General features: G+C 31.7%; 2 protein-coding genes and 1 long non-coding RNA gene across 3 annotated transcripts; all 3 read right to left on the minus strand.

Moving 5' to 3' along the window:
• Window positions 1-1,268: 1,268 nt before the first annotated feature.
• On the minus strand, window positions 1,269-6,457 carry LOC143042194 (uncharacterized). The gene is made up of 6 exons (XM_076214464.1): window positions 6,266-6,457; window positions 5,119-5,309; window positions 3,815-4,075; window positions 2,544-2,568; window positions 1,859-1,973; window positions 1,269-1,500 (listed from the first exon to the last, which is right to left on the minus strand). The coding sequence occupies exons 2-6, from the start codon at window positions 5,122-5,124 to the stop codon at window positions 1,341-1,343; spliced, it is 567 nt and encodes a 188-aa protein (XP_076070579.1). The 5' UTR covers window positions 5,125-5,309; window positions 6,266-6,457; the 3' UTR covers window positions 1,269-1,340.
• A 641-nt stretch (window positions 6,458-7,098) lies between these two features.
• Window positions 7,099-15,534, minus strand: LOC143043707 (uncharacterized). The gene is made up of 7 exons (XM_076215888.1): window positions 15,226-15,534; window positions 14,231-14,316; window positions 13,339-13,417; window positions 12,711-12,908; window positions 9,057-9,259; window positions 7,667-8,012; window positions 7,099-7,266 (listed from the first exon to the last, which is right to left on the minus strand). Exons 1-7 carry the CDS (start codon window positions 15,502-15,504, stop codon window positions 7,099-7,101), a joined length of 1,359 nt encoding a protein of 452 aa, XP_076072003.1. The 5' UTR covers window positions 15,505-15,534.
• Window positions 15,535-16,094: 560 nt separating this feature from the next.
• On the minus strand, window positions 16,095-23,150 carry LOC143042195 (uncharacterized). Its single transcript, XR_012967901.1, has 4 exons — window positions 23,039-23,150; window positions 22,664-22,726; window positions 16,393-16,757; window positions 16,095-16,129 (listed from the first exon to the last, which is right to left on the minus strand). It is a non-coding gene; the product is annotated as an uncharacterized LOC143042195 (long non-coding RNA).
• Window positions 23,151-23,550: the final 400 nt, after the last annotated feature.

A 23,550-nucleotide genomic window follows, 5' to 3' on the forward strand; every position in this document is an offset into this window, starting at 1 on the left:
ATATATACATTTTTTTAACCTTCAGGCATTTGGAAAGAGAACCAACGAAATGTTTAGCATTGGACTCATAGCCTGGCATACTCTTTTATTAGTTTTCATTAATATGTTTGATGTTTTGTTTCCGATTGATAGCTTTAGGATCGCAAGATTTCGAGTACGTTGATAAAATATTTTTTCGAAGAAAGTTTATTAACAATGTTCAGATCATTAGTACATGTGCAATCAGGAGGTTTGAACTTGAAATCGTCAATATTGCAACACAAGTGTTTGATTGAATATCTACGTTGCAATTGGTTAATATATGTATTAGACCGTTGGTTTCCCCGTTTGAAAGGTTTTACAATAGTCATTATAGGGGCCCTTTTATATATAGCTTGCTGTTCGTTGTGAGCCAAGGCTCCATGTTGAAGACCGTTTTTTGACCTGTTAGTCTTTACTTATAAAAATGTGGATGGACATTAGTCTTATTGGCACTCATATCACTTCTTCTTAAATCTATAAGAGGTGACAGGTACAGAGTGACCTTGAAAGTAGAGAAGTATTTTCGACTTACCTACTTTATAATAAAGAATTATGCAAGGATAAATGGCATTGATACCTTTATTAGCAAAATTAGTTCTCAAAAGGATTCTTTTCATCCTATTCATGAAAACCCGTTTAAAACGTTTGTAGCTTGAAATATCCGAGTTGGTAGCTGTATGATTGCATTGATTTAAATGGGGCTTTGTTACAGTGGTGTCTAAAAATTAGGTGTATAGTGAATAAGGTTTTGAAAAAGAAAGTAACAAGCTTCTTGCGAAAGAGGTGAATACACAAGCAGCTTTTGTATCAATTTCAGAAGTTCATAAATTGAGACGACATAGAAAGGAGATACAGTAACACAGTATGATTAGTTTACTGGAATTTCTCATTGACGACATTAACTAGAGGTATAGGAAAAGGGTTGAATTCTTATAAAACTTGTTTGACTCAACCGGCTTTATGTGCCTGTTAATTTAGGCATCTTTAACCTTTGTTAGTCTGTGTGTGTTTGTCTTTTCTATAGGTCAATTTGTATGTTTCAATTGCAAGAATAGAGCAACATAAGACAATTGAGCAAACAAAATATAGAGATTAAATGAAAAATAAAAAATATAGAGAAATCGAAGAGAATAAAGAATAGAGAAAAATTATATAAATTTATAAAAAAAAAAGAATACGGAAATACAAAAACCAAATCCAATATCTCAGAAATGAGTTGTCTGTCTCGGAAATTTACAATTATAATCAGTATCATACATTTGGCACATGCATTGAGGTAAAAAATGACAACTGCAGGCAGTATAGGCTATTAATGTAATCTACTTCCAACCACACTTTGTTTCCCTGATAACACATGCAGATTCAGATCGGAACTTTTCAGAGAGAAATATGTTTTCAGTTGTCAACAAATGACTTTTTGGCGCAATATTTCGTGTTGTGTTTGGTAGACTAAATGTTGAATCATTTATACTGGACTGCCTGAAATGAAACATGCATACTCGTTTATAGTTTATAACTGTAATGTAGTGACGATTCATCTATAAATATGTAATTAATATGATAACAGTAGTAAAAGAATTGATAAGTATATATGTTTTCAAAAAATTTCCTATACGACAAAAAGAGGCAATAGAAACAAACCACAGAACGAGTTTTGTCACAGTATCTTCAAAATGACAAAAAAAAAATTAAAGTATTCCGAAACACACAAATGCACGTGGTTGCTTCTTTTTTAATTGTAACTGTTAACTTATTGTCGTTGTAAGATAATGTTCGATCAACACTATCCTTACAGTTCCAAGAAAGCGTTTAAAATGATTTGTATGCTTGTACTTACTTTTGTTTTAGTTTCCATTTGAAGATGATTACAGCCATAACAATCAATATGATGACAATATTTGCAACTACTAGTGCAATTATCACAATTGTTGTCTCTGAATCTTCTGCAGGACCTGTGAATTGTTATCATTAATCATCATGCAAATAAGTATAGTGTAATACTGTAAACCAACTTATTTTCGCGAGATTCGCAAGTAGAAAAATAACACGAATATAAATCGTCGCGAATATGTATATCTTTGATCTTTACTACATCAAGTAAATAAGAAAATCGCCAAGTTAGATAGCCGCGAAGTAGACTAGTAATCGTATAGCGCGAAATAAAGTATCCGCGAAAATAAGATGGTTTACCATGTTTACAGTATGCGTCATCAATTAATTTGCGTTTTAAACATTTGAGCAAACAATAGATTTCAAGTTTAACCATATTACTATATATGATTTTAAAAGTATCTTTTGTGTTTATTTCGCAATATTCATATATTTCAAAATAACCTATTATGTAGTTTCAAGTGCTGTCTTTAAAATATTCATGTTTACATCATACTGAAACCCAAGAGAATATTCCTTTCCATTGTTTTTGGGAGTTGAAAAATTGTTTCCACATCAAAATTCATTAAAGATATGGATCAAAATGCCTAAACATGTATCATATATGTTAATTGGATAATTAATCTACTTACTTTCAGGTTGAATAGGACAAGTTGTCTGTAAAAAATAAGTCAAAAAGGTAAGTTATTTGAGACGTGACACTAAATTCAATCTGGAGAGATTTTTCTTCAATTTTAAAATGTAATTTTGTTGTCTGAGATTTGTGCTTCAAACAAATAAATACTCTAACCAATATTCAAGTTTGCTGCAAATATCATTGAAGGTGATAATAGCGATGATTAATCATAGCATAGCTAGTTAGACAGTAGATAGAGCCTGAACATACATTGAAATACTATTTGACAGTAGAATACAGGTCGTTCATTAGTGTTCGATTTTCGTTTTATATATATAGATTAGACAGTTTATTTCCCGTATTATGGGTTTACACTAGCTATTTTGTGGTCCTCTATAGCTTGCTGTTCGGTGTTAGCCAAGGCTCCGTGTTGAAGACCGTACTTTGACATATAATGGTTTACTTTTATAAATTGTGACTTGGATGAAGAGTTGTTTCATTTCCTCTCATACCACGTCTTCTTATTTTTATATAGCTCCTTACGTTTCTACGTATTTATGAACCCCTTGCTAAGAAATGATTTAAACGTTTATAATGATTTTAAATCAATAACCAACTTAGGACTCAGGATATGCATGCAATTAATTGGTTTTTGTCACTCTTTTTAAATATCAAATAGCAACCGAGGCTTTGGAATATACTCCGGATTGTCATGTTTAGGAAATGTTCAGTAGTTTTTTAATTGTGTTCTATAAACTATTGATTGATGCAAATTTTACGAAAAGTAATTAAATAATCTGACAACAAAACAACAGCGATACAGACGAAAGCTTTGTTTTAGAAACGAACAAGAATATGTCCCAAGTACACGGATGCCCCACTAGCACTATCATTTTCTATGTTAAGTGGACCGTGAAATTGGGGTAAAAGCTCTAATTTGGCATTGCAATTTGAAAGATCCTATCATAGGGAACATGTGTAATAAGTTTCAAGTGGATTGGACTTCAACGTCATCATCAACTACCTTGACCAAAACTTGAAGCGGGACGAACGGGCGGACGAACAGACGAACAAAAACGGGCCGAAATGATTTACAACATGTATCCTTGCAATTTGTATATTTTGTTTTAAAGTACTAACGTTTTTTCTTGCAATTTGTATATTTTGTTTTATAGTACTAACGTTTTTTTTATAACTATTTCGTTAACATTACAAATTGTATCTTCCACATTAATTATTGTAGTACACATGACAACTATAATCTAACATGGTGTTATATTGACTTACCAGTTTGTCACATGATAGACTTGTTGTGTTACATATATAGCATGTAGAGTCAAATACGATACTAGTGATTGGTTCCGTGTAATTCTCTCCATTGTTTGAAACGGAAATGTGATATCCAGTGGCAACTATATTAAAATCAGCAGATCTTTTTTTCCTCGATCCGGGCATATTACAATACATAAAAAATGAACTTGCATAAGAACCAGGATGGGTAAATGTATCTCCCTCTTCAAGCAATGTTGTAGTACCGTTAGATTTCAACTAGAATAAAATAAAGGAATTCTAAAGACTTAAATCAATGAATCAATACGATCTCAATTAATTATTGACACAAAGTGTATTATTTTTTTTAAACAAATAATTCCATTCATTAGATGAACGTTTAAAACATTGTAAATATATGTTTTCTGATGTACAGTAGTTGTCGTTTGTTTATGTAATTTATACGTGTTTCTCGTTTCTCTTTCTTTATATAGATTAGACAATTGTTTTTCCCGTTTGAATGGTTTTACACTAGTAATTTTGGGGCCCTTTATAGCTTGTTGTTTGGTGTGAGCCAAGGCTCCGTGTTGAAGGCCGTACATTGACCTATAATGGTTACGCATCAATGTAAAAATATCGGAAATTGATGAGACTGTCATTAAAGTGAGAGGGTTAGCGCTATAGAACCAGGTTTAATCCACCATTTCCTACATTTGAAAATGCCTGTACCAAGTCAGGAATATGACAGTTTTTGTCCATTCGTTTTTGATGCGTTTTGTTATTTGATTTTGCCATGTGATTATGGACTTTCCCAATTGATCTTCCTCTAAGTTCAATATTTTTGTGATTTTACTTTTTACTGATCTGTAAAAGTAACATCTCCATGCCTTATATATTATGTACTGTAGTACGACGCTAGATTAAAACGGACATAAAAAGGTAACACCCGGCCACCGAAAGCTTCATTTATATGAAACCCAGGTGGTCGTGTGGTCTAGCGGAACGACAAGAGTTCAGGCGATTTGGTGTCACGATATCTCCGTAGCACGGGTTCGAATCAAAGCAAATTTACAGATCTAACATTGTTGGGTTGATGTTTACACGAGTTAAACATATATACATATATTCACTTTAAAATTTTTATACACGTAATACAAATATACATAATGTTATTAAAGTGACGTATATCTCTATGTTTTGTACATATTGTATTGTATTTACATGTACATGACATATACGTTGTGCATTTTAATGTTGCACGCGGCACGATTTTCATACAAAGACTTCTATTTTGCAGAACAAAATCGAGTGTTTAAACTTACAGACATTGAGGTATATTTGCATGATAGGCCTGATCCATTGATGAAGTCATATCCAGGAACGATAAAAGTTCTGCATGGTTTCTTCGAAGAATCACATAGATCTTCAAATGCATTTCTGATAACTGTAGGTGCTTGTGAGTTTGTTAAGGAGCACGATTCTCCATAATACCCATCGTTGCATTGGCATTCTTCTGTAATATGTACAACGTCTCTTATTTTATATAAAGTCTTATCACTAAAATTTCTATTGTTTTGTTAAAAGGTATTATCATATTTATATTTCTGTAAAATAGATAGACATAATTTGTTTTTCGTTGTCAGCTTGCTTTTGATCTTTGAATTTGAATTCATTTGTTTTTTTTTTGCTTTACTGCTTATCAGACATGTCAGAGGAAAGATAGTGTAAAAATAGTATAGCCTTTTTGACTATTTTACATTAAATGTTAGTTTAGGTATTTGCATTATCAATCGTAGTTTTGTTATTCAGTGGAATTTGCAATAGTCTGGGTTTTTTTAGTGTTAACTTCAATAAGATATCGTTTATAAAGAATTTGGAATACCATACAATACGTTCTTATTGTTATAATCTATTGTATACGGAGAATTGTTTGATATTCAATCCATTAAAGGGGATTGGATTACAACTGCACATGTCGCACAGGAACGCACAGATGAAGAACTTGCAAATTATCATACGTTTTTTTACATTGAACTAAAGAAACACCCTGGCACCCTGAGCTGAAGTTATAATCCTGGTACCTTTGATAACTAGTTATAGTAGAACAAAATTGATAAAATACTTATTGGGAGATGTTCTGAGACATCTAAGTTCTCTGTTTAGTTGAATATATTCAGTACCATTATTGTTGTGGGATTTTTTTCTGCTATATGTAATTTATATTTTATTTATTTCCCAATGTTTATATCTGGTGGAAAATAAATTCAACATAGATACCAGATTTATAATTTGATATTTACGCCAGAAATCAGAAAGCCTTTTCATATATTAAAAAGGTAATAGTGTTTGATAGGTGTGTAATTGTTTTAAACACAACTTGCAAAAACCTTGTAATTTCTAACCACATAATATATCAAATACACATTTTTAATTATCAAAGCAATCATAAAACAACTTGATTTATCGTACCATCTATGCAAAGTCCGTTGTTAGAACAATCCTCTGGACATATCGACTCTCTTATGATAGAGGCGATTGGTTTGTCTGCACCAGTAGAATTTGTACTGTTTGTGACAGTTAGTATTTCTAGTCGTTTTGATTCTTGAAGACATACACTCGCAAAGTTTCTAATTGTAACTTTCAGCCAACTATCTCCACCAGATGACTACAAACGATGCATTTAATAAAACATAACAGCAGTTAATTCTGATCAATAATATAAAAATGGTCCGATAAAAGGATTGTTAATTTTAATTGCTTGAATTGAATGTCCAAATGTCCTAGTGACATTTATAAATAAAATAAAATAAATAATGTAGATATCAAACTTTTATTACTTTTTAATTCAACATACATAGTACACTTGACTGTGTAAAACCCCGAGGGAAACGAAGGTAAAAAACACAGCCATGTATCAAATACAAGTTGTAAATATTACACTCGAGGGTATAAAAATGTGTCTGAAAATGTAAACAATGTTGTCTGACAAAATGCCACTAAGACGCATATAAACTGGTTCTTTTACATATTTGATTATACAGGAACAGAATATTATTACTCCACTAGGCAACAGATCTAACGGTTCCATATATATAGGACATAGCTATGCATGAATAGATCCTGAACAACTTAATGCATACTCCACTGTAGCAAAAAAGGAGTATTTACTGACGAATTTCGAAATAACAGATAATGTATGTCTCTCTGGGTACCAAAATAACCTTTGAAGGTCACCCATGTTGACGTTCAAAACATTTAAATGTTACAAAATATAGATTTTTCACCAATTCACAGATTTCATGTTAGCAGCTTACCTTGATATCTTTGATGCAGCCGTTGATAAATGGGGTTTTATCTACATAAGGAACATACTCGGAACAAACATTGAAAGCCGGTGCCTTTTCAAAATGATATGTACAATGTTGTTCTGCAGATGATTCGGTCCAACCATTTTGCCATTCTTCTGTAATCTATGAAGCAAATGCATCAAAATTTCAATTCATGAAATGTAAATATAGAATAGAATGTAAAATGAAACCAGATGTCGTGTATAAACAACATTATTTTAAGACGATTTCAAAAGATTTTATTTATATTTTCCTGAACAAAATGTAAAACTATACATAAGAATAATTTATGAAATCTGATTATTTTAAGTATAAATTAATAAAAAAGAAAACTCAATCATCAATTAATTATAAACAGACTATAAATATATTTGAACAGTCCGACAATCAATATTCTAACTTGGAGAGACCAACATTTATTCCAAGAAATTTATTTTATTTTATTATAAAACAAACAACTAAGTATTATTGATTTGTATTCTTGGAATCAACTATGGAATATACGAATGACTAAATATCTTACTGTTACTGATGGCGCCTCATCGTCAGAAACCATAGGATAAGAAGGTGGTTCTTCATCATCTTTTTCATAGTCAGAATTTTTTCGAGGTACGTGCTTACTAGATGTGAATCTCTTTTTCCGAGATAGTGCAACTGTTGCACAGTCAGCTGTATAAATGGACAGTGTAGTTTTTTTGTCCCTACACAGTTGCATAGCAGCTGTCAATTCACAGTTGAATTCTGGACTACCATGGGGATAATCGTCTACTTGGGAAACGCAAGTACAATATTCCTGTACGTTATAAACTGTTTCTTTTAGCGCTCCTTCAGGATCAAACAAAGTCTCGTCTGCATATTTTCCGTTCACTCTACAATATTGATATTTGGTTGCGACATACAATATCATCGTTATCAATTATTATAGGCAATTGTCAATGTGCATTTACTAATTAATTTATACACTATCTTTGAACAGCAGAAATGCATACAATATCGTATAAATACTTTTGTATTTTGTTTTCATTGTTATGCAGAATAAATTTGGTCTTCTGTTTTTGTGTTTTACCTATGGCACTTCGAATTACGGTATTTGTTTAACTATTCTATATATTTTTTTTCTTCAAATGTTATTCCGTGTGTTTCCGGATGACCTGATATCACACCGGATTTTCGGTGGAATTTGTGTTGCTTATGTTGTGGTTACATATTGTGTTTTGAATATTATTCTAATTTTTATTTGTTTTTCATTATTTTGCCTTGGCGTTGTTTATTTGGTATCAATTTACGAGTTTTAATATTCATTTAGTTGCTATCATCTCTCATTTGGCGATAGGATTTAATATATTTTCTACACTTTATTGATGTGTAAACTGGGCGATTATCTTACACACTGAATTAACGTCAAAAGGACTTTTTTGAAAGTTTGTTAATCAGCGGCAAAGTTTACAAACCAATAACCACTAGAAAAATATGTTTATTCCTTATCTTGTTGGTACTTTGGCTTCTATTTATTATCAAATGTAAATGCATGGTGCAACTAAAAGTAGGCCACAAAATTGACTTTATGAAATCCAATTTCAAGTTCGATCAATTAAAAAGAATCAAAATATTGAATTTGTTTTATGTTTTATAGCTAAACCTCTCACACATATGACGGTCGCATCAAATTCCATTATATTGACAAGAATTCGTAAACAAAACAAACAAACACGAGGTAAAAATGTCAATAATAGGGGTAAAGTACAAATTTATATGTAGATATGCAATTCATTTAAAAACTATGATCAAATAACTTCATGTTAAATTGTACCTTTGACTTTTTTAAGAATCATGTTTTTACAACACATATACATATTGTACGTATCTTGGAGGTGTCTAAAAATATTAAAGAGGTTCAATTATCCAATACGTACTTCCAAGATGAAGCAAAAGTTTTGACATCTGTAACTGCATCTACTTGATCTCTTGGCAAAAAATCATCGTCTGGATCACCATTATAAATACCACATAGACCTTTTGTCGCATTCGTATCTAACACTGATGGTATTATGTTAATGCCATCTACATAGGTTTTACCATAATTAAATGTGACTCTTGTTCCAGTCGGTAGTGTTATCTGTATAAGTATTAGATAAGTTTTTCAATTAGAATAGCACACTTACTAGTACTCAGCATAACAACAACTGATGTCTGAGATCATGTTCACATTTTGATAAACGCGGTGTTGACTTTGATTTTATATATCTTTCACAGCAAGTTGGACGCCTAAGGGACGGTGCAATATTTATCCAGCAGGGGGGACCGGTGCAAACGCAAAACCTGTTTGGAAAAAAGTATTGTCCCATGCTGATGTGATAGGAAAAAAAGTTATGTCCCATGACCTCTATTCATTATAAAAGTATGTGTCCCATGAATATCATAAATATAATTAAATTAACAATTAAATATTGATCTTACAAAATTCAAGCTTATTAGGTAGTTTGATTTATTGCTGTGAAATGAAAGAATTTAATTTTACAATAGGTAAAAATTAAAATTATCATATAAATTCAGATAGGCATCTTTAATTTTTTCTATAACTTTTTCAAATCAACTTGGATTTTCATCAAACTATGCAGCTATCTTAGATACATATTAAGCTTACTGAATCCCATGTCATTTAGTTTTTTGTTGTATTGCTGTCAAATTTAAGAAATAAAGTAATCTTTGTAAAAAAAAGCTAGAATTTGCAGTTAGAACAAAATAGAGATGGTACACTTTACAATTTAATTGTTAAATTTTAAAGCAATACAACAAAAAACAAAAATGACCTGGAATTCAGTAAGCTTAATATATATTAAAGATAGCTGCATAGTTTGATGAAAATCCAAGTTGATTTGAAAAAGATATTAAAATAATTAAAGTGTACTATCTCTATTTTGTTTCGAAATGCAAATTCTAGCTTTTTTATCTAGATTAATTTAATTCTTGAATTTGACAGCAATACAACAAAAAACAAAAATGACATGGGATTCAGTAAGCTTAATATATATCTAAGATAGCTGCATTGTTTGATGAAAATCCAAGTTAATTTGAAAAAGTTATTAAAATAATTAAAGTGTACTATCTCTATTTTGTTCGAAATGCAAATTCTAGCTTTTTTTTTTACCTAGATTGATTTAATTCTTAAATTTTACAGCAATACAACAAAAACTAAATGACCTGGGTTTCAGTAACCTTAATATATATCTAAGATAGCTGCATAGTTTGATGAAAATCCAAGTTGATTTGAAAAAGTTATAAAAATAAAATTAAAGATGCCTATCTGAATTTATATAATAATTTGTATTTTTACCTATTGTAAAATTAAATTCTTTCATTTCACAGCAATAAATCAAACTACCTAATAAGCTTGAATTTTGTAAGATCAATATTTAATTTAGTTAGATGGGGTGATTTACACCAGTCAAAACTAAAATTGTTTATCATATTCTGTTTCTGTTTGAATGTTTCTTGTGTGTATTTTTGGGCTAATTAAAATAAAATGTTTACTACTTAAGCATTTGAAAAAAGTGTATGTCCCATGCATTAAGATAATGAAAAATCATCAGGTCCCACTACTTTGCACGTTGAAAAAAGTACATGTCCCCTTACCATTTGCACCGGTCCCCCCTGCTTGATAAATAATGCACCGTCCCTAACTATGGAAAGGGTGTTATTGTCGGTTTAAGAAAGACCTAGATATAAACATATTCATATTCCCTAGTCAGCCCGTGAGTTTTATAAATAATGAACAGTACAATCATCATAACAGCTAACTTGACGTTTCGGGTGAGCAAGATCTCAAATATAGACGTTTTGGGTGAGGGAGATCTTACATATAGTACATGTGCGTTGATCAGGTTTCAGACAACCGATTGTTTTAGGTCCTTTTTTAAATCTTTAATTGAAAAATATTTTAATATTTGCAGTCAATGTAGATATATTAGAATTTGATAAAATTGAAATTGAATAAGTTTATTTAATTAGCAAATAATTGTACTGATAGGCTTGGCAAATTGTCCTTCATTACTATTGCTCATGTAAATTGAGCTTTGTTTTTTGCTGTTATTACCTATTTTGTAGATGCACCAGTCCTCATACTATCCGTCAGTGTAACATCATGGTATACTTATATATACAACAGAAGCGTAATGTACTGGATATATGCAGACTATGGATATCACAGCTGCTACTTGTGAAATATTAGTGACTGGACCGCAGTTCAGTACACCAGCCTTGAAACGCCTAGCTGTTATACAATGATTAGTTCAATCTTGAGTCTTCAAGATTTTATTCATTTGTGTTGTTTACTGACTGTTATAACAGATGTTGTTGTTGTTGGAATGCATTTTGATTAAAAGTTACCATCAAAATTCACGAGCCAACCTAAATGAGTGTTTGTTATTTGTTGTAGTGATATACACAAACGTCATCAATGATTTATGTGTATATACATTTTGATGTTTGAGTACTAAAAATCAATTTTATTAGGTTCGATAGCAGGATATATTCAATAAAACTTATTCATATTGCAATTGACTCTAAATGTCAGCAAATTATTATTAACGTATCGTTAAAGAGATCATTGTGTTAGAAATGGAGCATAATCCATATTCAGAGTATTGTCTAATTAAAGTCCCTAATTTATGTATTACAATCGACGATAATATTAGTTTGAAAATGATGTTGACTTAGTGTTTTACTATTTTTGAAAATGATACTTCAGTAACAGGGCGTCAATATCACTTATAGATATACTGGCATCTAGTCAATATATCACATTAGTGAGTTAAACACTGGAAATATGTTATGAAAATACGTGAGCAAATAGCAAAAAAAAAAAACCCATAAACAAATCATACTCTTATTTTTACATATATCTGTTATATATTTAAGTTAAGGTGTGGATTGAATGTACAAACTATACATAACTACATATAGATTTCACCATTTATCTAATGTGATACGATATTTTTTTATATTTATACGATATGTAAACAATCTTGAGGCATTTTTTCAAATGACTTACCAAAACTCCGTGACGAAATCATGCATGGTTGCCTTTTTATGATGAAAACATTGGATTTTCAGAGAAAAACAAGAAAATTCGACGTCATAATCGAATTCTGACCAATAAAGTATTGGGATCAAACGAACTTAACGTTGATTAAATAAAAATAATTAACTTGTCAGGAAAGGGATAAATAGTGTAAATAATATACAACAATTCAATAACAGATTAACAAAATGCTATCAAATTTAATGAAGTACAACACATAAATAATCATACAATTTGTCCATGATTTACGTACGTATTTGATTTTTTTCAGGTTAAACAAACAGTTGTCCTTTATCGAGACGGTAAAGGGTTTGTTTTGCCATTTTTATTTAACGCGCAGCCGTGAAAAAGATTCTTTATTCACCGCGTTTCGTGGAATCGGTTAAAAGATCAACTTGCAAGATTCCATTCCTCGTGAAATGGCAAACTTATTTCGCTTTCTTCCGTGCAGATAACCCACTTTATGCCCCTTTTTATCTAATCTTACCTCAAAAGTGTTCCCCTTGTTTGTTACTATAAGGCTTTGGTCGTCACACAATCTTTGAGTCATGTATCGATTAGTTTTACGTTGTCCTTTATAGTTTGTCTCACAGTAATTTGCGACAAAGAGACTGTCTCCACTTCTAACAGCAACGCCACAGTTACAGAGAACAGTATTGTGGCACTTCTTATAGTAGGCACTAACCTATCGAGTAAATAAAGAAATAATTTTGGTATTTTTTAAATTAATTTTTGGCATATAGTTCATCAATTTAATAAAAAAAAAATAATGCCTTCCGTAGATGTATTCCTGACACAGCACACCAAGGATTTACAAAGTGGACAGGTTTTGAAGTGATAACTGCTTATGTGGATATCTATTAAAACGAATTGAATAACAAATATTGTTGTGTTTTAAATTTATTATTCGTTCATTGTTTTGTACATGAATCGAGCCATTAGTTTTCTTGTTCAATTATTTACAATTGTCATATTGGACCTTTTATAGCTGTATATGCGGTATTGGCTTTGTTCACTGTTGAAGGCTGCACATTGGCCAATTATTGTTAGTACCCGTTTAGTTTGATCTTCTTGTAGTTAAAAGTACACCAAAATTAAATATTATGTTTTCATACCTGAAGTGGCAATGTGTTATGCTTGTACATAATGTATTCTCCTTCAGTTAATTGTTGTTTCGTCTGGAGTTCATATGTTCTAAAAATGAGAATAAATTTATAATCAATAAAACATGATTGAAGAAAAGTTTTTAAAAATATTTTCTACTGCATCTTTATCAATTAATCAATCAATCAATCAAACAATCAATCAATCAATATGATTTGTCAAGATGCAAACCTATTATTTTAGTTTTGTAATATGCTGTACTAAAAAAACAAAGTGATTAATGCAACCAGTCTTTTGTTTAACATTGACACATTTGTTGAGCTCAATTTGCTGTTATAACGCTAGTTGCATTTCTCTAGGAGCCCCTGTTTAATGAATGTTTAAATTCAAAATAAGGCATGCAGAAGACCTAATAAGGTTTGCAAATGCGAACTGGTGACCCAGTAGTGTGCAGATTGATTAGGAAAAAAGTTGACAAAGTATTTCCATTGAAGGAACAAACTATCTGTTTCGAAGTTTATTATTGTATTTTGTGGATTTCTATAAAAAGTTTTTTTTTAACGTGTCTTTAGGTTTTAAATGAGAACCATATTTGTAAAGGATGCAAATTTTAAATATTTGTGCTGGATTTTGCCTCTCAAGTATTCATGAGATTTAGCTTAGGTAAGAAGATCGGACTTTAACCTACGTGACCTACTGAAACGTAAATTAAAATTAAAATTGCTTGTTATCACTGTCAATCAAAGCCTTCCCGATAAGGCATTCTTGTCTCAAAATTATTTGGAGATCATGCAATCCCTTCAGTTTGTATCTCTTTCAAATCGACGAACGAACTGTCGCTTTATACTTAATAGGATACCATTAAATGTGTACATGTAAACATACAATCTGAACAGCACTTACTTCTGATCGAATGTCCTCATATGTGGATCGTTTTGTGAGTAACAGCTTTTCCCTAATGTTTTAACATCCGCGTCTTTCACATAAACCTAAATTGAAATGTAATTTTATATCTCGATATTTATTTAGCTTCAAGATTTATTTTTGCAAAAGAACGACACTACTCAAGGATTTATTACCCACCACTTTTGGTTGATCGATACAATGTGTCTGTGTTTCACCCCAAACGATACAGAACACTCTCATTAGTCATGTTATCGTTCTTTTCCCTATAATAATATTTGCCCGAGCGTTAATTTCCAAGGAATGTACTATTTAATTAGCACAAGCTGATTTTAGAATTTTGGTTCTCAATGCTCTTCAACTTCGTACTTTATTTGGCCTTTTTGAACATTTTGGGATTCGAGCGTCACTGATGAGTCTTTTGTAGACGAAACGCGCGTCTGGCGTATATATTAAATTTAGTCCTGGTATCTATGATGAGTTTATTTACAACCACTAGGTCGATGCCACTGCTGGTGGAGATTTATTTCCCCGAGGGTATCACAAGCACAGTAGTCAGCACTTTTTGTGCTGACATGAATTGTCATTGATATGGTTATATTTATAAATTTACTGTTTACAAATTTTTGAATGTTTTGAAATACTAAGGCTTTTTTACCTCAGGCATAGATCACCTTAGCTGTATTTGGCAAAACTTTTAGGAATTTAGGTTTTCAATGCTCTTCAACTTCGTACTTTATTTGGCCTTTTTGAACTTTTTGGGATTCGAGCGTAACTGATGAGTCTTTTGTAGACGAAACGCGCGTCTGGCGTATATACTAAATTTAGTCCTGGTATCTATGATGAGTTTATTTTCATGCGATGTAGAAGGTCTCGAGATGTGAACTGCAATCATTGGTTTCCAATACTTCGTCGTTAGAATAACTATTCAATAAGATAATAAACATGTTATGGACATATTGTAGACATGTATATGAACAGGGAGGGATACATACCTTGATATCCGGAAGGTGAATATTTTTCCAATACCATATTGGTTCATTCGGGTGTACGATATCCTCGTCGTTGTACAAGCGTAAAAATACTATTCTGTCCTTTACATTTACTAATTGATCTATTTGACCAAATATTTTGATCACTTGTTTTTGCTGCCAGTTACTGTGAGAAAACGTAATGCCACATCGTTCGGACTTGAATATTAATCCGTCTTTAGTTATCCCATCGACACATTGTTTCCCGTCTTTTTGATAAGCCGGAAGTGCATTTACGAGCATCAATTGACACTCGGTTTGTTTGATGCTCTCTATTACGTCTGCATGATTTGGACCTCTGAAATATTGATTTCATCCTCATAAATGATTTGACTTAAAAAATGCGTCAAACAGGCAATAGAAAAATCTTGATTTTACACTCTGAAAGTTATAATGTGTACAATTCATTATTTCGTGAAATGTCTTTTTTTGTTGTCGTTGTATTAAACAATAATGTCGTTTGTTTAAAAGAACTAATAACTTCACTGTTTTTGATATTTTCTTTCTTTTTCTAATCCTTCTTATAATGTGCAAAATTGCATAAGTAATTATCGTTTTGTTTACATAAAAACCAAAAACAACCAGACTACATGTACAGATCTAAAACAAATAAAATCGATACATGTCATTCGGATGTAAATAAGTCCAATTCTCATTGCTTTAATCATGTTAATAGTTACAAACAACACCAATGTTTTATTCATAATACATCAAACCTAACCCACTTCCTTCAAAACATTTATGATTATTAATATTTAACATACCCATAACGAGGCCAGTTGCATGATAATGGCATGGTTAGTTCTGCTGTTATATTCAACTGGTGTCCCTCTAGTACTTGGTAATCTGTGGTAGATGATGGTTCGATCTTAGGAACAATAGACATAATATCTTCAGTATAAACCAATGCAATGTTTGAATGTAAAAATTTTGTATTTATCTGTACACACCTTAACAGACAAATTGAATGCTTGCATTTTTTCATAAAAAATATGATATCTAATGAAAAATAATGTTAACATAAAAAAAAATACAAATCTCTTATCTAAACGAAAACAAAGTTTTATATAAACACACATGATATAAACTATAAATCTTAGCTTTAGTTGATATAATTTAAATCATGCAAACCTTTAAACCCGCAAAGAAAACTTCTGATTGATGCTGTGGTCCATATGTTTCGAATCCATCTCCTCCTATTTGAATAGCACATTTAACCATCATATTCGGTTTAAATTTCGATGCCCAATGTTTTTCTAACATACGACCTAAACCGTCTTCTATTTCTGTTTTAGATAACTCTTCTAATTTTGCGTCGTTTATCTCAATATCATTGATATACCATCGTGTTTTATATTTGTATCCTTCTTGAAGATCAGTTGCGTGACATTCAAATGTTGCCTTACTATAAACCATGTGAGTGTCCTCTTCATTGATAGCCTCTGTTTCCAGAAGAGTAGCATAAACATACGGTGATACTGTTATATCAGGATACGCTAAACGGAAAACAGAAATTAAGGATAATACTCTGTGATGTTTTTGGAGTTCAATTTGATATTCCTGTTCGGCTTCAACTTACGATGTTAAGTAGTTATCGAAAAGTAATCAAACAATACAATTATACTATTTGTTTATCGACAAATATGTATGTCAAATGGATATATAAAGTTAAAGATCATATTTAGCTTGCACTTTAGTGATACACAATATCAAACATTGTGTTCTATTTATAGTACGGTGACCAGACCCATTATTTTTTAGATTTAATCGTCAAACATACTATATGGCTACATGTATATTATATATCATTGGATTCGGAAAATTAAGTGAGTACTATTGAAATATCAATGTCGTCAAAAAGAAATGTGGTAACAGTTTTGCATAAAATGAGGTCAAAGATCAAAGTCTGTTTTTATTTTTTTCTTCCATACTTTCAAAATTTGAAGAAATATATAACAATTTAGGTTAAATTCTAGATACAGACATTTTCTTATATCAATTATCAATGAATTATCTCGAAAATGAAAAAAAAAATGAATAAGGAATCGATTTTTTTCTGAAAATTTGCGTTTTTCAAATACTTGTTCTATTACACAAGATCAACACATATTCTGTTAAAATTACAATAGTTACCTTGCCGGCTGACATGCAACCTCATCAATAAATGATAAATATTCTTTTTACCTGCATCCTAATGTCATGAAGGCATATTTTGCATAAGATCATTCATGAAATTCATTAAAACTAAAAAGTACTCAATACTTCGAAAATAGTTACAATTCAACATTCCAATCAAAGAGATCCACACAACAGAATTATATCTTCTGGTTAATTGTCAAGGAACATGATTTAAAATTGAGAATGGAAATGGGGAATATGCCAAAGAGACAACAACCCGACCATAGAAAAAAACAACAGCAGAAGGTCACCAACAGGTCTTCAATGTAGCGGGAAATTCCCGTAGCCGGAGGCGTCCTTCAGCTGGCCCCTAAACAAATATATGATAGTTCAGTGATAATGAACGCCATACTAATTTCCAAATTGTACACAAGAAACTAAATTTAAAAATAATGCAAGACTAACAAAGGCCAGAGGCTCCTGACTTGGGACAGGCGCAAAAATGCGACGGGGTTAAACATGTTTGTGAGATCTCAGCCCTCCCCCTATACATCTAGCCAATGTAGAAAAGTTAACGCATAACAATACGCAAATTGAAATTCAGTTCAAGAGAAGTCCGAGTCTGATGTCAGAAGATGTAACCAAAGAAAATAAACAAAATGACAATAATACATAAATAACAACAGACTACTAGCAGTTAACTGACATGCCAGCTCCAGACTTCAATTAAACTGACTGAAAGATTATGATTTCATCATATGAACATCAGGCACAATCCGTCCCGTTAGGGGTTTAGTATCATACCATCATAACATATATGAGAAGATCATAACCCGTGTCATGCCAACAACTGGTTTTTGAATAAATGTGTTTAGTTCCGATGCAAAGACCCTATCAGTGAATCAATATTAACGCCAAAATATGCAATCTTTAATGACCTGACAACAGTATCGTAACTATATCCCTTCTTAATAAGTCTATTCAAAGGTTTTGTTAGTTTTTGAGGTGAATACTGACACCTTTGTGCTTTATAAAGAATATTTCCATAAAAAATTGGATGTGAAATACCTGAACGTATAAGAAGTCTGCATGTTGAGCTATATTTATGAATGATGTCCTTATACCGATGATAAAATTTAGTAAATATTTTGACTAGTTTGTGATATCGAAAACCCTGGTGTAATAATTTTTCAGTAATACATAAATTTCTCTCGTTAAAATCTAAAACATTGTTACATACACGAGCGAATCGTACAAGTTGAGATATACAAACACCGTAAGATGGTGACAAGGGAACGTCACCATCCAAAAATGGATAATTAACGATAGGAAATGAAAAATCATCTCTTTTATCATACATTTTAGTATTCAGCTTTCCGTTAATGATATAGATATCAAGATCGAGGAAAGGGCAGTGGTCATTGTTAGTATAAGCTTTATTTAAAGTACGTTCAACAGAATAAATTTCTTTAATATACATACTGAAGTCGTCATTATTGAGAGCGAAAATATCATCCAAATATCTAAAAGTATTATTAAATTTGTTTATAAGATGTTGTTTCGATGGGTCTTTGCTTATTTTTGTCATAAATTGTAACTCATAGCAATACAAAAACAGGTCCGCAATAAGTGGTGCACAGTTAGTCCCCATTGTATTTCCGATAATCTGACGATATACGGAATCTCCAAAGCGAACAAAAATGTTATCTAGTAAAAATTCAAGGGCATATATAGTATCAAAGCATGTCCAATTGACATAGTTTTTTTGTTTATTGCCACTAAAAAATGACCTAAAAGAGTTTGAACATATATATTCACATTCTGACTTTTTAAATGCCCATTTAATCAGGTGTGTGATTTTTTTCTTAATGAGCATGTGAGGCAATGTGGTATACAGGGTAGAAAATCAAAACGTTGAACAGATTCAAAATCACCAATATCAGCATGCAATTTATCAAGTACTTCCAACGAGTTCTTGACACTCCAAAAGTAATTAATTCCACTATTTTCGAAGGCCTTATTTGAACAATTTGAATTTGTTTACATAATTTTGACCCTTTACAGGATCAAAGCCTCGGACATGTAAGGTTTTGTAGTGAACAAACACATGACTCTTTCACATGCAGATTTTCCTTTCAATGAAGACACAAAATCCTGCAAGAATTCTGCTGAAATATGCCCTTTAAAATACAAGGGTGTAATGCATCATTTTACTCTCGCCAACCGTATTCTAAAGGTCACCGGATGGGAGTTTAGCAAAGTGTAATGCGGTCCAAATTTTTAGTTTGAAACGAAGTACGTAGGTAGGGAAAGTGCACAAGAGACTTAAGATTCGAATTGCTTCACAAAATCCGACTTGCATGATTTTCTCATAGTGCCGTCATTTTGAAAATAAACTCATCATAGATACAAGGACTAAATTTAGTATATACGCCAGATGCGCGTTTCGTCTGCAAAAGACTCATCAGTGACGCTCGAATCCAAAAAAGTTAAAAAGGCCAAAAAAAGTACGAAGTTGAAGAGCATTGAGAACCAAATTCCTAAAAGTTTTGTCAAATACAGCTAAGGTAATCTATGCCTGAGGTAGAAAAGCCTTAGTATTTCAAAAAATTCAAAAATTTGTAAACAGCAAATTTATAAATATGACCATATCAATGACAATTCATGACAGCACAAAAAGTGCTGACTACTGGGCTTGTGATACCCTCGGGGAAATAAATCTCCACCAGCAGTGGCATCGACCCGGTGGTTGTAAATAAACTCATCATAGATACCAGGACTAAATTTAGTATATACGCCAGATGCGCTTTTCGTCTGCAAAAGACTCATCAGTGACGTTCGAATCCAAAAAGTTAAAAAGGCCAAAAAAAGTACGAAGTTAAAGAGCATTGAGAACCAAAATTCCTAAAAGTTTTGTCAAATACAGCTAAGGTAATCTATGACTGAGGTAGAAAAGCCTTAGTATTTCAAAAAATTCAAAAATTTGTAAACAGCAAATTTATGAATATGACCATATCAATGACAATTCATGTCAGCACAAAAAGTGCTGACTACTGGGCTTGTGATACCCTCGGGGAAATAAATCTCCACCAGCAGTGGCATCGACCCAGTGGTTGTAAATAAACTCATCATAGATACCAGGGCTAAATTTAGTATATACGCCAGACTCGCGTTTCGTCTGCAAAAGACTCATCAGTGACGCTCGAATCCAAAAAAGTTAAGAAGGCCAAAAAAGTACGAAGTTGAAGAGCATTGAGAACCAAAATTCCTAAAAGTTTTGTCAAATACAGCTAAAGGTAAAGGGGTTCTTTGCTAACATCATCACTACATTTTGCCGAAATCAGTGCACATCTAATCACAAGTTATGGATTTATGCGACCTGAAAGTATTTCAACCGATTTATATTTAAGGTTTGTGTTTGACTTTGATATTGGACTATAAAAACTCCCTGTGATCTTGAGAAAGAGCACTAGTGATAAAATGTTTAGACATGCTCAAGCCTTCCTCGACAACTGTGAGCAAAGAACCTCGAATATGTCTTGAAGCATGCATTTAAGAAGAGATATTGATAAGACATTGAGGGTGGGATTCCACATCAAAGGGATAAGTCATGGATCATTTAGATGATTCACAATGACAATAACATATTCTTCATTGCTGTTGGCTTTGTTTTTTCTTGTGAATTTGCATAATTTGCAGCAATTCCAACCCTTTTTAGCATTACACGACAAATGATTCCATGAAATGTTTAGTAAGTGTCCATCTAACAAACGCAGACTTTTGATTTGTTATGCCAACAGTGGCACATAATCCCCTTGAGGCTTTTATAACGGTCTTTTCTGTTGCAATGTCATAGTCCTGTTAAAATATCCAGGAATCTGTCTAAAAAGCAAAGTAGCCATCTATAAAAGGTGATCAAATGTTCTCAGAAAATTGAAGCATATCGAGTATCCACCTTCGTGCGGTCCGGTTGGTTACAAATAAACTCATCATAGATACCAGGACTAAATTTTATATACGCCAGACGCGCGTTTCGTCTACAAAGACTCATCAGTGACGCTCGAATCCCAAAAAAGTTTCAAAAAGCCAAATAAAGTACAAAGTTGAAGAGCATTGAGATCCAAAAATCCTAAAAGTGTTGCCAAATACAGCTAAGGTAATCTATTCCTTAGGTAGAAAAGCCTTAGTATTTCAAAAAATTCAAAATTTTGTAAACAGTTAATATAAAAACATAATGTTACATTTGAGATGACGATCTCAAGAAAGAGACCAATTTCCCGCTCATTCTTCACTAACATTTGACAGCTAAATGTCTACTGCTTCAAGGAACATATCCCAGTATGTAAATGTAAGTAATACATCACATCCCAATTCGAATAGCTCCGTCATATGAGCGTTATGAATTTTATCTGGCTTGAATTGCTGAAATAATGCATTTGAGACAAATGAATATGATATTATTGATTAATAAAGGTAAAAATGTATGAAATATCATATAAATGTTAATTATTTTACATTTTGCGTTAAAAAAAAATATGAAATTAAATTGGAACGTACTCTTTTAAATGCAAAGTATTCGTAGTGCTAAACTTTTACAAAAACTCTTTAGTAACGAATTAATTTTGCTACACGTTACAGAAATCATATCACGGATGTTAATTTACAATGTTGACCTCAAAAGTTTTCTTCGTCGATTTTTCGTTCAAGTAAACTAACGTACTACAAAGCCCATTTTACGAAAATTGCAACGTACGATTTTTTGACGACAAGTCAAAAGGTTAAGTTTAACATTTGAACTACCAATACTGTGATGTACAGCCGTATAGTCCGAATGACAATTAAACTCCTTAAATAAGCGACTTTTCGTTACTCGGTAACCGTACTATTAAGGATGTACTTAGGTGAGGTTTTGGAATAAGTGTCAAATGTTTGGACTACTTGGTGCTTTTCCATACGATAAAAGGTAAAATAGTTCGACCCATAAAACCTTTTGATCGTTTAACATAAGACTAAATAGTTCATAAAAGGTCATTTGACAAAATTTAAGCAGGTTCTTGATTTTCTTTCTTGTGATTTGAGACCCAAAAATTACCAATGCAAATATAAGGTAAAAGTCCGAGTCAGCCTTTTTCTGCCATATTTTACGAATCAAACATACTTTTAGCTAGTTTTTATCCTAAACCAATACTTTCGAGCTTAGAGTATCAATTTTTAATTCTTGATTTATTTAATTTCATCTTAGATCATTCTTAGTTCATCATTAAACCTTGCTATAAATACATACATCCACATCCAGGTGAAAATCCATTTTCAGATGTTGTGCCATTTCCACATGGCAATTGGTCACCTAAAATATACTAAGTTGATAATATTACTGTTCTTTAGCACATGTGATTTATAAAAATATATTTTGTCCAATAACCGAAAAATTACATTGAAACACATTTGTATTTATTACAGCTTATATATTAATTCATCAGCTTTTGAATAATAATTTGATAAAGAACAGTAACATAAATAGAGAAAAAATATATATACAGTAGACTCTTATTATTTTTTTCTGTATGAGTTTATCGTTGATTAGAAAGTTCATATTTGTTTATAGATAAATGTATCTCCCATAGACTAGTTCCATGATTTAATTTTATATTATAATTACCAAAACAGTAGGCTGACGCACATCCACTCGTACTTTTCAAGTAATAAACATAGTACCCATCACAGTTTTTAATTTGAATTTCATAGTCCTTATGTTTACAAGAACCGTCCATGGATGCAGAATATGCAGTTCTATTAACTGTCTCTCCAACGACAGGATATGCATTTTCACCAACAGGTAAATCGTCTGAGAAAACAAATTTATATTTTATTAATTATAACGATCAATTCTAATGTTCAGAATTTTATTCCAACTAAATGAGATAATTGGTTAATATTATTTTGTACAGTACAGGTTTGTTCTCATCATTTGTACAAACACATTTAATTTTGATATGCTCTCATATTTGTATTAAGTTTAATCTCACGTTCAGCTATCATTTTCAAAATATAGGACGGCCAGTATTCATGTATAAGCTCTACGATACCAAATATTCAATAAAGTGCTTACAAATCTATGCCTGGTCTAGAAAAAAAAAAGATCAAATGGGTAAACGAACTAAGCAATACACA

The sequence above is a fragment of the Mytilus galloprovincialis genome, chromosome 8 (assembly GCF_965363235.1).
Source record: "Mytilus galloprovincialis chromosome 8, xbMytGall1.hap1.1, whole genome shotgun sequence".
In the NCBI taxonomy this organism is placed as follows: domain Eukaryota; kingdom Metazoa; phylum Mollusca; class Bivalvia; order Mytilida; family Mytilidae; genus Mytilus; species Mytilus galloprovincialis.